At 36.8% G+C, this 15,610-nt stretch overlaps 1 protein-coding gene and 1 pseudogene across 9 annotated transcripts in view; one reads left to right on the forward strand and one right to left on the reverse strand.

The window, feature by feature from the left end:
- The window catches only part of Ddx4 (DEAD-box helicase 4), a 98,868-nt gene that overhangs the window by 67,501 nt on the left and 15,757 nt on the right, over nucleotides 1-15,610 (forward strand). For all 9 annotated transcript variants that reach the window (XM_087189389.1, XM_087189394.1, XM_087189395.1 and 6 more), the window contains 2 exons: nucleotides 225-354; nucleotides 4,228-4,394. In XM_087189389.1, the coding sequence (XP_087045515.1) occupies nucleotides 225-354; nucleotides 4,228-4,394 (297 nt within the window). The remainder of the gene's footprint in view (nucleotides 1-224; nucleotides 355-4,227; nucleotides 4,395-15,610) is intronic.
- Nucleotides 2,703-3,294, reverse strand: LOC147824569 (zinc finger protein 670-like; annotated as a pseudogene).

The raw sequence follows: 15,610 nt of genomic DNA on the forward strand, positions 1-15,610 counted from the left end.
AGTATTGTTTCTCATTGTTTTTGAAGAACACTTTCTCAGATAGGTTGCAAAATACTTTTCTTAGTTTGACATTTAGTTTTTAGCATTACTCTTTCAGCTTATTCCTAGGCAGAATTTGTTTCTTAGGCAGCTGACTGTGCTTCTTTATGGATTCCTGTTGTGTTAGAAACAAATGTCTAATTTTCAAATAACTGGAAAATGACATTTATTTTTCTTGTCAATAGGACTTGTGTAAGAGCTGTTGTCATATATGGGGGAACACAGGTGGGGCATTCAATCCGACAAATAGTACAAGGCTGTAACATATTATGTGCTACTCCTGGAAGATTGATGGATATCATAGGTAAAGAAAAGGTAGGCTTAAAAAAAAAAAGAAAGGGTAGGCTTTAGAGGGATATAACAAAGTTGTGAGATTGATAACTTTTTATAGGGGAAAGGAATGGAGTAATGAAAAGTATTTGCTAGAAAAGTTTACTAGAATACCATTTATATTTTAGGCTCCATCAGATTCCTTCAATTAGTTTTCATGTAATTCTTAAGGTAGTCCTATAGGACATAATATTTTCCATTTTATACAGACTGTGAGATTGTATCATTTATGTAAAATCCCTCTCTTAGTTCTAGTAAGTGATAGAGTTAGAAATGGGGTTTTCTGAAAGTGGACAGAGGACTTTTAAGGATTGAAGGGGGCTGGAGATACAGGGAGACAAAGGGGTGTGAGACAGGGTAGAAGTTGGGGGCAGACATGATCAGCACAGCGTATATCCATGTATGGAAATGCCATAGTGAAACTCATTAAGTTTTACAAGTAATAAATGTCAATAAATGGTTGAATAAAAAGAAAAAGAATCTGGTTCTGATTCCAGAATACATATCCAGTACTTCATTATACTGGGAGAAAAATGCAATAATATTTTTATCTAGTTTCATAGTTGATTTGGTGAAATACTTTCTTCCAAGAAACCCTTTGTGACATCAGTAATTTTGTCTCCTGTTTAAGCATGTAAGTGGTATTAATGAAGATTGCTAATTTTCTAATCTTCAAGAAGAGATTCTAGTGCTGTGTATTCACTTTAGAATTCACATAGTCCTGGGCATGGTGGCTCACACCTGTAATCCCAGCACTTTTGAGACCAGGGGGATTACAAGTTTGAGCCCAGTAAAGACTTACTGAGATCCTGTCCAAAAATAAGGATTGGGGATGTAATTAAGTGTGAAGGCCTTGGGTTCAAACCCCAGTACCATAACTAATAAATAATTCACACACCAAATTATCAATGCTTTCATTCACTTTATATAAACCTTATCTGGTTTTTTAAATGCCCTTTTAAAAAAGAGGTTACTTAAAATATGCTCTTTGTGCACAAAGGTACTTTTCTGAGGATATTTATTAAAAGTATCTTGGGCTGGGGATTTAGCTCATTGGTTTCGCCACCTGCCTTGCAAGCCCAAGGACCCGAGTTTGATCCCCGGTACCAAAAAAAACCAAAAAAAGTATCTAGAAGCTGGGCATAGTAGCATATGCCTGTAATCTCAGTACTATGGGAGGCGGAGGTAGGAGAATTGCCAATTCAAGTCTGGTCTGGGCAATTTAGTGACTTAGCAAGATCCTGTCTCAAAATTTAAAACATAATTAAAGGACTAGGGATATAAGTGCAAAGACCCTAGTATTGTGGGGAAAAACAGTATGTGGAGAAACCCATCTCTTAGATTCTTTTTTGCTATTTACAAGTAATTTACTGAAAAACACAGAATGAATACACTTTAGGCTATTTCTATCTGGGGGTATATTTTCTAGAAAATTAATGAAATACATAAAAAATTTCATATGATTTGTACAGGTCTCCATTACATGAGTAATTTTCACAGAATATGTAGGGTTTCTCCCCCATGTGACTTCTTTCAGGTATTTAATAGTACCTGTGTATGCTGAATGCTTTCCTACATTGCTTACATAGGCTTTCTTCCCAGTAGCACCTTGTTCATGTGTTTGACACTGTATCAGTTGAACTTTTTTTTTTTTTTTTTTTTAAAGAATGATAGTCCTTTTTTTTTTTTTGGTACCATGGATTGAACTCGGGTCTTTGTGCTTGTGAGGCAGGCGGTAGAACCACTGAGCTAAATCCCCGGCCCTAGATGAACTTTTTCACACATTTCTTACATAGTTACTCTTTAGTGTGAATTTTTGGGCCACAAAATGAAGAGATTGCATCAAATCTTTTCCAACTCTGCCTACAAAGTTTGCCCTAGTGTGCCTTCTTTCATGTATTTGATGACGTTTTTGTGTACTGAGTGCTTTCCCACATTTCTTACATACATAGGGTTTCTTCCCAATGTGAATTTCCTCATGGATTTGACCAGCACTCAGTTGGCTGAAGATTTCCCACATTGCTGATACACATAGTTTCTCCTCATTATGAATTCTTTCATGTATTTGAAAATATTTTTGTGTAGGGTAAGTTTTCCCACAGTGTTTATCTACATAGAATGAATACTTTCTTGTCTTCGACAGTGACTGAACGTGCTGAATGCTTTCCCACATTGTTTGCAAACATAAGGTTTATCTCTAGTGTGATTTCTTTCATGTTTTTCATAACAACTCTGTGTAGTGAATGCTTTTCCACATTGCTTACATGCATAAGGTTTCTGCCCAGTGTAAATTACTTTATGGTTGTGAAAGGAATGACTATGAGATAATAGTTTTACACATTCCTCAGTTATATAGGGCTTCTCTCCAGCATGTATTCTTTCATTTACTTGAATATAATATGAAGACATAAAAGTTTTCTCATGTTGATTGTACACATATGTACTCCCTACACCATGATTTCTTTCCTGAATTTGAACATCACTGGGTGTGCTGGAGGCTTTTATATTTTTCTTACCTAGAAACGTTTTCTCCCCAGGGTGAGTTTGTTCACTAAGATCAGAGAAGGCTTTCCCATATTGCTCATATTGACATTGTTTCTCTCCAGTCTTTCTCATTTCATATTTTTGAAATGACTTGAAATCACTGCAGGTTTTTCCATGTTCACTACATTTATGCAGAATCTCTTCAAATCTCAAATACTTGTTTACATCATTTCTTAGATTTCTTGAACAATTTTTATACTGTTCTTCCATTTTCTGGTTTCCACAGGTTCTTCCTATAGCACTCATATGCATACATGTTTCTCACATCACATCTCTGTAGAACTTCTTTTGGGGTAAATTCAGCAAAGCCAACTCCAACTTGGTAAAGCTCACACCTACATCCTCAAAGGCCACAGTCTGTTTTTGCTGAAGACTCTCCATTAGAAGGCTGAAGACTTTATGGTAGGAGCTTGAAGAAACTTGAGACCAGCATCCAAAGGCAATGGCAAACACCAGAGCTCATTTATGGCGTATACTTTGGCACCATGATACCGGAAGCCATCTCTTGGATTCTTGCTAACCATCTTCAAGATAGTACCAGAGTCACTTGTCTTTTTGCAAATGTGTTCTGCTTTATAGCAATAAATGTTCATACAAATGTAAGAGAAATTTCCTAGCTGTTTCTGAGTAATCAGAGAATGGAGACTTTATTAAGGATTTACGGAGACTAGAAAAAAATTAAGTTTTAAGACATTTGAGTATATAATGTTGGGTTTTATTTCTTAAAGAGTCTGTCTTTATTAGATAGTATACTTTAGGTTTGTACTGTCCAATACAAGTAATGATTAGCTGTATATGGCTATTTAAATTTTAAAATGATAAAATTTTAATTCCATAGTTACAATAGCTATATTTCAAGTACTTAATAGCTACATATGACTAGAGGTTATAGCATGTTAATGTAGATAATAGAACTTCCAAGTAATTGGTGCAAGTTTTATTGTATAATACTGATCTAGATATTTTCTCTTCTTTCGCCTTTTTTGAGACAGGGTCTCACTGTGTAACTCAGGCTGGCCTTGAACTTGTGGTAGTCCTCTTGCCTCAACCTCCAGAGTGCTGGGATTACAGGCGTGTGCCACCATGCCCAACTTTAAGGCTTAATTTAGAAAATGTTTTATATATTAGAGAAAATTGAGAATACATATAAATACTAATAATATTATTATCTGTGATGATCATACAATTTTTTTCATTTTTATGCATTGATTTCTAGTCTTTATCTCTAAAAATGTTATAGCAATTGCAATTGTGGAGAATATTATCATTTAATATAAATTAATATGCATTTTCTATTCTTTAAAAATATTGCAGATTGGTCTCAAACAAGTCAAGTATGTAGTTTTGGATGAAGCAGATCGCATGTTGGATATGGGTTTTGGACCAGAAATAAAGAAGTTAATTTCTTGCCCAGGAATGCCAACAAAAGAACAGCGTCATACTCTTTTGTTCAGTGCAACTTTTCCAGAGGAAATTCAAAGGTAAATTTTTTTTCTTCTTAAAAATAATTTGATTATGTATGTAAATATCCTATGGAGGTAGAAGCAATGTAAATAATCTTTTTGATAGGTTTCACTATTTCTAAAGATTTTTACACAGGTAATTTAAAAATAGGTTTATTCCTAGAAAGCTTACCACATTTTTCATTGTTTCTTACCTTTGTTTCTGGATTTACGTTAGAATCACATTCTGTTTAATGTGTGTGTGCGTTGTAGCATAGTACCTACGTAGACCTTAATAAGTGCTTACTGAGTGAAATTATTTTTATTATGCCCTAATTTCAGACCTAAATATATAGAATTTGGGAGTATTGGATCTTTGGTAGGAAATTCATATATAGGTGCCTATTATTGACATATATTTGAGGATCATGCTGTATACCACATGGTCCAGTGAATTCAGAAATTAGAGTGACTCATCCTGGCTAGGATGGCAACTCTTCTTCCTAGAAGCTGCCCCTTGCTTGGCACAGGAGATCCTGAAATGTCTAAGCAGCAGCATTAGCTTATAATTCAGTATGACTCTTGGTATTTTCATTATATAAAATGTTCTCTTTGGGAATCAAGAACTATATTTCTGTTGAATGTAGATTTGTGGGAGAAAGAAGAGTGGGAAGCACTGATCCTCAACTGGAATATAGGGGATTGATTATAGGTACATCACTTTTGTATCCTTTGGTTCTCATAGTCATTTACTAATTAGAGATCTTTGATTCAAAGATTTGCTGTGTCTGGTTGGACAATACCCTTTCCTCATAAAAAATTGCCTCCAAAATGTCCCACCAGTTATTCTTTCCATAGACTGTTCCACTGTTTTCTCAGGCTGACAGCTTCTAGGTGGTGTGCAGTGTATGACATGACCTGTGGATGCTAGGGTTATAGGTCTTTTTCTTTGCTGTATAGTTGGTTCCTTGGCTCGATAGAATGTTATGTGGGATCCCATGCTACTGTATCAGACACACTGGAAATCCTGGGATAATGGTTCTGGCTGTTGATTTGTTTTACTTCTTACTATGATCAAAAATCTTTCTGTGAAATTAAAAAGTTCTTTATTGGAGGGTAATCTAAATCATAAAAGCATTGGGTCAAGTTGGCATTTTTTCTTAGTGGTACATAAAATAATTTTTTAATGATTTAATTGCATCTTAAATTTGAAATGGTATATTTGCATTCCTACCATTACGTTTGGTACTATTTAGTAGAAAATTACCTAATAGCAGGTGATATTCTTCCTACTTGTCTCTTTTTGGATTTACCCTAAAGTAGGAAAGTATTTGAATGTTGGTCCCCCAAAATGACTAATATGTACTACTGCCAGTCAGTATTATTTGTTGGGAATCTTTTTTTATGAGCCACATTTATTAGCCTTGGAGATATGTGATAGAATAATATTCTTTGACTTTGAATTATTTACATTCTTAGTTCCTGACTCCTCTCTTCTTAAATACTACCAGTTGCCCAGTATTCTGCCCAAGACTTTTTCTTATTCAGCATATTCCCTGAGTCACTGTAGCATCCATTTCCTTGGCCTGCTCTTTTGTATAATAGTCTCAAAGTTATTCTCTATATTCTTGCTCTCTCTGTCCTAAACTCCAGAATTCAATATTTAACTCTTTAAGAATGATTTTCCTCTCAGGTGAATACCAGTAACTCATATTGATGGCAAAAATTGAACTTGGTGGGCCGGGGATTTAGCTCAGTGGTGCTGCTGCCTACCTCACAAGTGCAAGGTCCCGAGTTCAATCCCTGGTGCCAAAAAAAAAAAAAAAATTTGAACTTGCCTTTTTCTTTAACTCTGTATTTCCAGTCTTCCTTTTTTGGATTAATGGCTTATGGTCTTATAATCCCCCCTTTTTTTGTATTAAATTATTTTATTGGTACATTGTAGGTATACAACACAATTACATTTCTCATTGGGAATTGTACCTTTACATAATGCATCTTGGTTCTTACTTTTTCCCCATTCCTAGCCCTCCCTTCACGCCCTCCACCCTTCCCTATTTACAAAGACTTTATTTCCATTTTTTCCATTTCTCATCATTTTTCCTTTCCCTTCTTTCCTTTCCCCTGCCCCTCCCACTACCCCTGCCCCTTTGGACCTTTTCTTCCTATTTTACATTTTCGATTATTCATTCTAATCATTGGTACATTTTAGGTATACAATATAATGACATTCATCATTGGAAATTTGCACCTTTACATAGTCTCTCTTGGTTCTTATTTTTCACCCTTGCCCAGCCCTCCCTTCAACCCCTCCATTCCTCCCTATTTACAAAGATTGTGTTGCTATTTTTCCATTTTCTCATATTAATCCATTCCCTTCTATCCTTTCCTTTAGCCCTCCCATTTCCTTCCCCTTTGCCCCTTTTCTTCCTATTTCACATTACCTATTATACATTTAGTCCTTATTTACACTTTCAGTTTCTCACACGAGAGAAACTATTCGGTATTTATACATGTGTGTCCTATTTATTTCACTTAAGAATATCACTTCAATGTGCATCCACTTAGCTATAAATGTCTCTAATTTCTCATTTTTTATGGCTGAGTAGTACTCCATTTTATAAAAAAACCCCACATTTTCTTTATCCAGTCTCCAGTTGATGGGCATTTGGGTAGTTTCCAAGTTTTAGCTATTACAAACTGTGCTGCTATGAACATGGGTGCACATATATCACTGTGGTATGATTCTTTCAATTCTTTGGGGAAGATCCCCAGCAGTGGAATAGCAGGGTCAAATGGGACTTCCAGTCCTAGTTCTTTGAGGTATCTCCATACTGATTTCCACAGTGGTTGCATCAGTCTAAACTCCCACCAGCAGTGGAGCAGGGTTCCTCATTCCCCACAGCCCCGCCAGCATTTGTTATTGGTTGATTTCATGATAGCAGCCATTCTTTCTGGAGTGAAGTGGAATCTCAGCGTTGTTTTCATTTGCATCTCTCGAAAGACCAATGATGTTGAACATTTTTTCATGTATTTATTTGCTATTTCTACTTGTTTGTGTGAGAAATGTCTGTTCATTTCAGATGCCCATTTTTGGATTGGGTCTTTAAATTTGGGAGGTCTGATCTTTTTAAGTTCTTTATAGATTCAAGATAGTAGACCTTTGTCTGAGGAAGAGCAGGTGAAGATTTTTTCCCACATTGTGGGTTGTCTCTTCACACTGTTGGTGGTTTCTCTTGCTGTGCAGAAGCTTTTTAATAAGAAGAGATCCCACTTGTTGATTGTTTGTGCTAGTTCATGGGCAACTGAGGTTTTGTTCATAAAATCTTTTCCTACACCAATGTCTTCAAGGGTTCTACCTAACCTCTGTTCCAACTGGTTCAGAGTTTCTATTTTAATATTTAGATCTTTAATCCATTTTGATTTTAGTTTAGTGCATGGTGAGAGATATAGGTCTAGTTTTAATCTTTGGCAAGTTGAAGCCCATTTTTTCCAGCACCATTTATTAAAGAGGCTATCTTTCCTCCAGTGAGGTTGTTTGACTCCTTTGTCGAAGATGAGATGGCTGAGTGTGTCTGGAGTTGTTTCTGCATCTTCTAATCTGTTCCACTGGTCCTGAAGTCTGTTTGTGTGCCAGTACCATGCTGTTTTTATCACAGTAGCTTTGTAGTATAGTTGCAGGTAGGGGATTGCCATACCCCCTGCCATGTCTCTGTTACCTAGAATTGTTTTTGCTATTCTGGGTTTCTTCTTGCTCCAAATGAATTTTTGGATTGTTTTCTTGAGGTCTATGAAGTATGCTGTTGGGATCTCAATTGGAATTGCATTAAATCTATATAGCAGTTTTGGAAGTATGGCCATTTTCACTCTATTAATCCTTCCTACCCAGGAGCAGGGGATGTCTGTCCATTTTCTGATATCATCTTCAATCTCTCTTTTCAGAGTGCCATAGTTTTCAGAGAAGAGGTCTTTGATTTCTTTCATTGGGTTGATTCCTAGGTATTTCAGTTTTTTGGATGCTATTGTGAAAGGAATTATTTGGCCTATTTCTCTCTCAGTGAGTCTGTCATTGGTGTAGAGGAAAGCTATTGATTTTTGTGTGTTGACCTTGTAACCAGCTACTTGACTGAATTTGGTTATTCAGTCTAGAAGACTTTTGGTGGAGTTCTTGGGGTCTTCTATATAGAGTTTTATGTCATCTGCAAATAATGACAGTTTGACTTCTTCATTACCTATCTTTATTCCTTTTATTTCTTTCTCTTGTCTAATTGCCATGGCTAATGTTTCCAGAACTATATTGAAGAAGAGTGGTGATAGTGGACATCCTTGTCTTGTTCCTGATTTTAGTATGGAGGATTTCAGTTTTTGACCATTTAGTATGATATTGGCTGTTGGTTTTTCATAGATGGCTTCTATCGGTTTTAGGTAGAGACCCTCTATTTCAATTTTTCATAGGGTTTTTATCCTAAATGCATGTTGGATTTTGTCAAATGCTTTTTCTGTGTCTATGGAGATAATCATATGGGTTTTGTCCTTGGTTCTATTGATATAGTGTATTACATTGATTGATTTTCGTATATTGAACCATCCCTGCATCCCTGGGATGCATCCCACTTGATCAGGGTGTATGATCTCCTTGATGATCTTCTGCATTCTGTTTGCCATTATCTTATTAAGGATTTTTGCATCTATGTTCATTAGTGAGATTGGGCTATAGTTCTCTTTTTCAGTTGGGTCTTTCTCTGCTTTGGGGATCAAGGTGATGCTTGCTTCCAGGAATGAATTTGGGAGTATTGCTTCCCTTTCAATTTCATTGAAGAGTTTAAACAGTAGTGGCAGCAGTTCCTCTCTAAATGTCTTGTAGACTTCAGCAGTGAAGCCATCAGGGCCTGGGCTTTCCTTAGTTGATAAGTTTTTAATTACATTTTCAATTTCATTGGTTGCTATTGGGTTGTTCAGAATTTTTAGGTCTTCTTCATTCAACTTTGGTAATTCATATGTATCTAGGAATCTGTCCATTTCTTCTGTGTTGTCCATCTTATTGGCGTATAGGTTCTGGAAGTAGGTATTGATGATCCTCTGGATTTCTGCTGGGTCTGTTGTAATTTCACCCTTTTCACTCCTAATTGCATGGATTTGGGCCTTTTCTTTCCTTTTTCTGACAAGGCTGGCTAAAGGTTTGTCAATTTTGTTGATTCTTTCAAAGAACCAACTCTTGGCTTCATTGATTTTTTTGTATCGTTCTCTTAGTCTCCATTGCATTGATTTCTCCTCTGATCTTTATAATTTCATCCCTTGTATGAGCTTTGGGGTTGTCCTGCTCTTCTTTTTCTAGAAGCTTGAGGTTCAGCATCAGGTTGTTTAATTGGGCTCGTTCTGTTCTCCTAATATGCGTATTCACTGCTATGAATTTCCCTCATAAGACTGCTTTCATTGTGTCCCATAGATTCCGATATGTTGTATTGTCATTGTCATTTAATTGAAGGAACTGTCTGATTTCTTCTTTAATTTCTTCTGTGACCCATTGGTTATTCAGAAGTGTGTTGTTCAATTTCCACATGTTTATGAAATTTTTTGAGTTTCTTTTGCTATGGATCTCCAATTTCATGGCACTATGGTCTGATAATATACAGGGGATAACTTCAATCCTTTGCACTTACTGAAACATGTTCTATGTGTGAGTATGTGGTCTATTTTTGAGAATGACCCATGTGCATCTGAGAAGAATATGTATTCTGATTTTGTGGGGTGGAAGACTGTAATCATCTGTTAAGTTCATTTGTTCAAGAGTTCGATTGAGTTCTAGTATTTCATTACTTAATTTTAGTCTAGTTGATCTATCTATTTGTGACAGTGGGGTGTTGAGGTCCCCCACTACAATTGTATTAGTGCATATATGACTTTTCATGTTCGTTAGTATTTGTTTTATATAGTTGGGTGCACTAGTGTTTGGGGCATAGATATTTATGATTGTCATCTCTCCCTGTTGGATTCTTTCCTTTACAAGGATGTAGTGTCCTTCTTCATGTCTCTTAATCAGTGTTGGTTTGAAATCTACTTGATCTGCCAAGAGGATAGCTACTCCTGCTTTTTTTTGGGCTCCTGTGGCATGGAGTATTGTTTTCCACCCTTTAACTTTCAGTCTATGAGTTTCCTTTTGAATGAAGTGTGTTTCTTGTATGCAGCATATTGTTGGATTTTGCTTCTTGACCCATTCTGCCAGTCTATTTCTTTTGATTGGTGAATTGAGACCATTAACGTTGATGGTTATAACTGAAACGTATTGACTTGTCATTGCCATGACTTTTTCTTTTTGTTGGGTTCTCCCCCTTTACATTTAATTTCTTGTCATGCCAGATGGGTTCATTCTGCTTTGCTTCTTGGGGTTGTGATCCTCAATGTCTGTTCCTAGGATATTGTGTAAAATTCTTTGGAGTGCTGGTTTGGTATTCACAAAGTTCCTAAGGTGCTCTTTGTCATGAAAGTATCTTATTTCTCCATCCATTTTGAAAGCTAGTTGTGCAGGGTACATCAATCTGGGTTGGAGGCTGTTTTCTTTTAGGGCTTGGAATATGTCACTCCAAGCTCTTCTTGCCTTGATGGTTTGTGTTGAGAAGTCTGCTGTGATTCTGATGGGCTTTCCTTTGTATGTAATTTGTTTCTTTTCTCTGACTGCTTGGAGAACCTTGTTCTTCTGTTGTGTTTCTGGAAATCTTACTAATTATCTGCCTATGTGTCGATTTTTTTGATCAAGGCTAGTTGGAGTCCTATATGCCTCACTTATCTGTATGTCAAGCTCTTTTCCCCTGCTTGGGAAGTTTTCTGCCATTATTTCTGTGAAGAGATTTTTTATGTGATCTCCACTCTCCTGTTTCTTCATTGAGCCCAATCAGTCTTATGTTATTCTTTTTTGCATCATCTAGCAGCTGCTGGATTGATTTCTCATGCTCCCTTATAATTTTGAAGCAATTTTTCTTTTCCTGGTCACTAATTGCAATCTTATCTTCTCTGTTTGAAATTCTGTCCTCACACTGGCTCATTCTGCTGTGTAGACTTTCAGTGGAGTTTTTCATGTCCTGGAAATCTATTTGCATCTGTTTTATGGATTCCATTTGTTTCTTATGTTGGGATTCCATCATGTTCCTGAGGTCCTCTCTAGATTTATTAATCATGTCTTGCACTAGGGGCACAATTTCTCCTGTTATCTGAGAAATTATTTCTGATTTCATTTTTTCCAGATCCCCCTTTTGTTGCCAGTTCAGTGTGTCCAGGTGGTTGAGTATCAGAGTGTTCCATCTCATTTCCCTTTGGGGTTGCTGTAAGTGATCTGGAAGTCTGGTTTTGAGACGTAGTTACGTGTTTTCTCATTTTGACTGGGGCAGGGGGCTGTTAGTGCCTGCATGGATTACCTCCTCTGAGCTGGGAGAGGTGGGACAGGGGCTGGGAGCAGCAGTAGGAATGGTGACCCAAAAGCCCTTTCCTGTGGGCTGGGAGCAGCGGGAGGGATGGTGACTGGGAAGCCCCTTCCTCTGGGGTAGGAGCAGTGGGATGGCAGCTCAGAAGCCCCTGCCTCTGGGCTGGGAGCAGCGGGACTCAGTACCTTGTTCTGGTGGTCTGGTGTCCTCTGCGTCTTTGTAGTGTGGAACCAGGTGGCTGCCTGTCTGCAACGGGGTGATTAGGCGTTTTCCGTTCGCCTCGGGACTTCGGTAGGGCATGCACAGATCTGCCTGTCTGCAGTGGGGTGTTTCGGCATCTTCCGTGGGACTCAGGACCTCGGTAGGGCGTACCGGTCTTATAATCCCTTTAACTCTCTGTTATTCAGAAATACTCAGCTTGGCAGTTATCCCTAAAATAATTCAAATCCATCAGTTTCTTCTCTTATTTCTCACCTCAATTTAGGTCCTTTTCAGGTTCACCTTTTTGCTTACTACTTCATTAGATCAAGCTTCGAACTTGAAGACTCTTCTATTTAGACTTCATTTTATCCATTTCCTGCCAGGGTGTCATTGTATTAGTCACTTTCCTGTTACTGGTCACAATCCTGGACACCTGAAACTTAAAGGAGGAGAGGTTTAATTTGGCTCAGGGTTCAGGGGATTCAGTCCATAGTCAGCTGCCTCTAAAGCAAAATAGTATGATGGAAGAATAATTCGGGAGGAAAGCTGCTTAATCTATGGTAGCTAGGAAGCACAGAGAGAAGAGAAGACACAAAGAAAAAGATATGTCCTTTAAAAGCATATCCCCAGTGACACTTCTTTCAACCAGGCCTCATCTCCCAACAACACATTTAGCTGTTGAGTATAGCACTACCATGATCCATTCACCTTTCAAAAGCCCCACCTCTGAACACATGAGACTTTTGGGGTACATCCTATGCTAAACCATAACAGGTACTGTCAAAGAAACTAACACAAAGCACTGCACATTTTTCGGAATTTAGTAAATGTTCAATACATTTAATTCTAACATTGAATTATATTGATTTTTTTTTTTTGTATAACTGTATCTACACCACTTGATATGAGGACTTCAGAAGCATATTCATCTTCGTGTTGCCAGTACCATGTATGCTTGATATGGTATTCAGTAAATGTTTTGAAGTTATTTTACAAAGCTATGTCTCTTGGTTGCCACTTTTCTCGTTCTCTTTCTTCTTATAGATTTATTCTTTTTTTTCTTTAAAAATGTTTATCAGTTGTCATTTTGGTAGGTTTTCTTTTTTTTTTTTTTGAGACAGTCTTCACCATATAGTTCAGGCTGGCCTTTAAACTCACTATATAGCCAGGCTGACCTTGAAATTGCAGTGATCATATATGGTGAGTTTTTGGAAAACAGAAATACAAGCAAGACATCAACCCCACTATGTTTAATTAGAATCCTGGTCATGTTTTTCTGGTTCCATTCCTAATGCATGAAAAAAATGTTCATGTAGGGCATTTACATTTATTTCAATTAAAATTTTTACTGTTAAGTTTGGCTTACTGTTATAGCCTTTGGATCTTCACTCTGCTGTTCAATAAATTGGTTCCCTTTCCCAGCCACCAAAGAAGTGTATACCGTAGCTGGCTGTACCCTCCTCAGTTACTCAATGAACTGGACAAGGCTGAAGACAGAATCAAGTGGCACTAAAGAACTGCTTTGCTCTTGTTACCCAGGATTGCTTTTGCCATTTTGGGTCACTTCTGACTCTATATGAATTTTTGGATTGTTTTCTCTATTTCTGTGAAAAATGCTGGTGGTATTTTCACTGGGATTGCATTAAATCTGTATTTCAATTTTGGAAGTATAGCCATTTTGACTATATTGGTTCTTCTGCCTATCCAGGAACATAGGGTATTTTTTCATTTTCTCATGTCCTTTTTAAAAAAAAATATTTAAAAATTAATTTTATTGGTACATTTAAGATATACAATATAATGACATTCATCATTGGAAATTTGCACCTTTACATAATCCATCTTGTTTCTTATTTTTTCCCTGTTCCCCTGCCCTCCCTTCAACCCCTCTACCCCTCCCTTTCTACAAAGATTTTGTTTCCATTTTTTGTTTTTCTCATATTAGTTCTGTTCCCTTCTTTCTTTTCCCCTACCCTTCCCACTTCTCCTTCCCCTTTGCATAGCAGCACAATTCGTGATAGCTAAAACTTGGAAGCAACCCAATTGCCCATCAACTGGAGACTGGATAAAGAAAATGTGATTGTTCTATAAATGGAGTATTACTCAGCCATAAAGAATGAGAAACTAGAGACATTAATAGCTAAATGGATGCACATTGAGGTGATACTCTTAAGTGAAATAAATAGGACACAAATGTGTAAATACCGAATAGTTTCTTTAGTGTGAGAAACTGAAAGTGTAAATAAGGTCTAATGTCCTTTTTGATTTCCTTTTTCTTTTTTTGGTACCGGGGATTGAACTCAGGACCTTGTGCTTGCAAGGTAGGCAGCGGAACCACTGAGCTAAATCCCTGGCCCTTTGACTTCCTTTTTCAAGAGTATTGTAGTTTTCATTGTAGAGATTTTTCATTTCTTTATGTTAATGCCTGAGTATTTAATTTTTCTTGGTGCTAGTTTGAATGGTATTTTTTCCTCTAGTTTCTTTCTCAGGTTTATTATTAGTATACAGGAAAGCTATTGATTTTTATGTGTGATTTTGTATCCTGCTGCATTACAGAATTTAGTTATTCTAGGAGTCTTTGGGTGGATTACTTGTGGTGTTCTATATAGAGGGTCATATCATCTGCAAATAACGGTAATTTGACTTCTTTCTTTCCTACACATATTCCTTTATTTTTTATGTCTAATTGCTCTTTCTAATGTTTCAAGGACTATGTTGAAGTGGAATGGTGAGAGTGGATATCTTGTTTCTGATTGTAGAGAGAAAGCATTCAGTTTTCCCCCATTTAATATGATATTGGCAGCAGGTTTGTCATATATGATTTTTATCAGGTTGAGATAAGGTCTTTCTATACCCATTTTTTTAAGGGTTTTTATCATGAATGGACGTTGGATTTTGTCAAAGACTCTTTCTGCATCTGTTGAGATGATAGTGTGATTTTTGTCCTTCTGTTTAAGTGATATATTACATTTATTGATTTGCATATGTTGAACCATTTTTGCAGTTCTGGGATGAAGCCTCCTTAGTCATGGTATTGATCTTTTTGATGATTTGTTGCATTCTGTTTGCCAGTATCTTGTTGAGAATTTTTGCATCTGTGTTCATTGAAGAGATTGGCCTGTAGTTTTCTTTTTTGGTTGGATCCTTGTCTGCGAATCAGAGTAATGCTAGCTTCCAAGAACGACTTTGGGAGTACTCCTTTCATTTAATTTCATTAAAAAATCTCAAGGAGAGGGCCAGGGATTTAGCTCAGTGGCACTGTGCCTGCCTCACAAGCTCAAGGTCCCAAGTTTGATCCCCTGTACAAAAAAAACCTCAACGAGTATTGATGTTAGGAACTTCCTTGACATCTTTGTAGAATCTAAACCTGGGCTTCTCTTAATTGGTAGGTTTTTAATTCCTGCTTCACTTTTATTGTCTTATTTTGGATTATTCAGAATTTTTAAATCTTGGTTCACTTTTGGTAATTCATATGTATCTAGAAATTTATCCATTTCTTCTGAATTCTTCAATTTATTGGTATACAGGTTTGCAAAGTTGTTAATGATCTTTTTATTTTGGCAGTGTATGTTGTGATTTCATCTTTCTCATTTTTAATTTCATGGATTTGTGCCTTTACTTTTTTGGTTAGATTGGCTA

This window comes from Heterocephalus glaber, unplaced genomic scaffold, assembly GCF_053883595.1.
Source record: "Heterocephalus glaber isolate CG9 unplaced genomic scaffold, H.glaber_assembly_v1.0 deba00001538, whole genome shotgun sequence".
NCBI lineage: Eukaryota > Metazoa > Chordata > Mammalia > Rodentia > Bathyergidae > Heterocephalus > Heterocephalus glaber.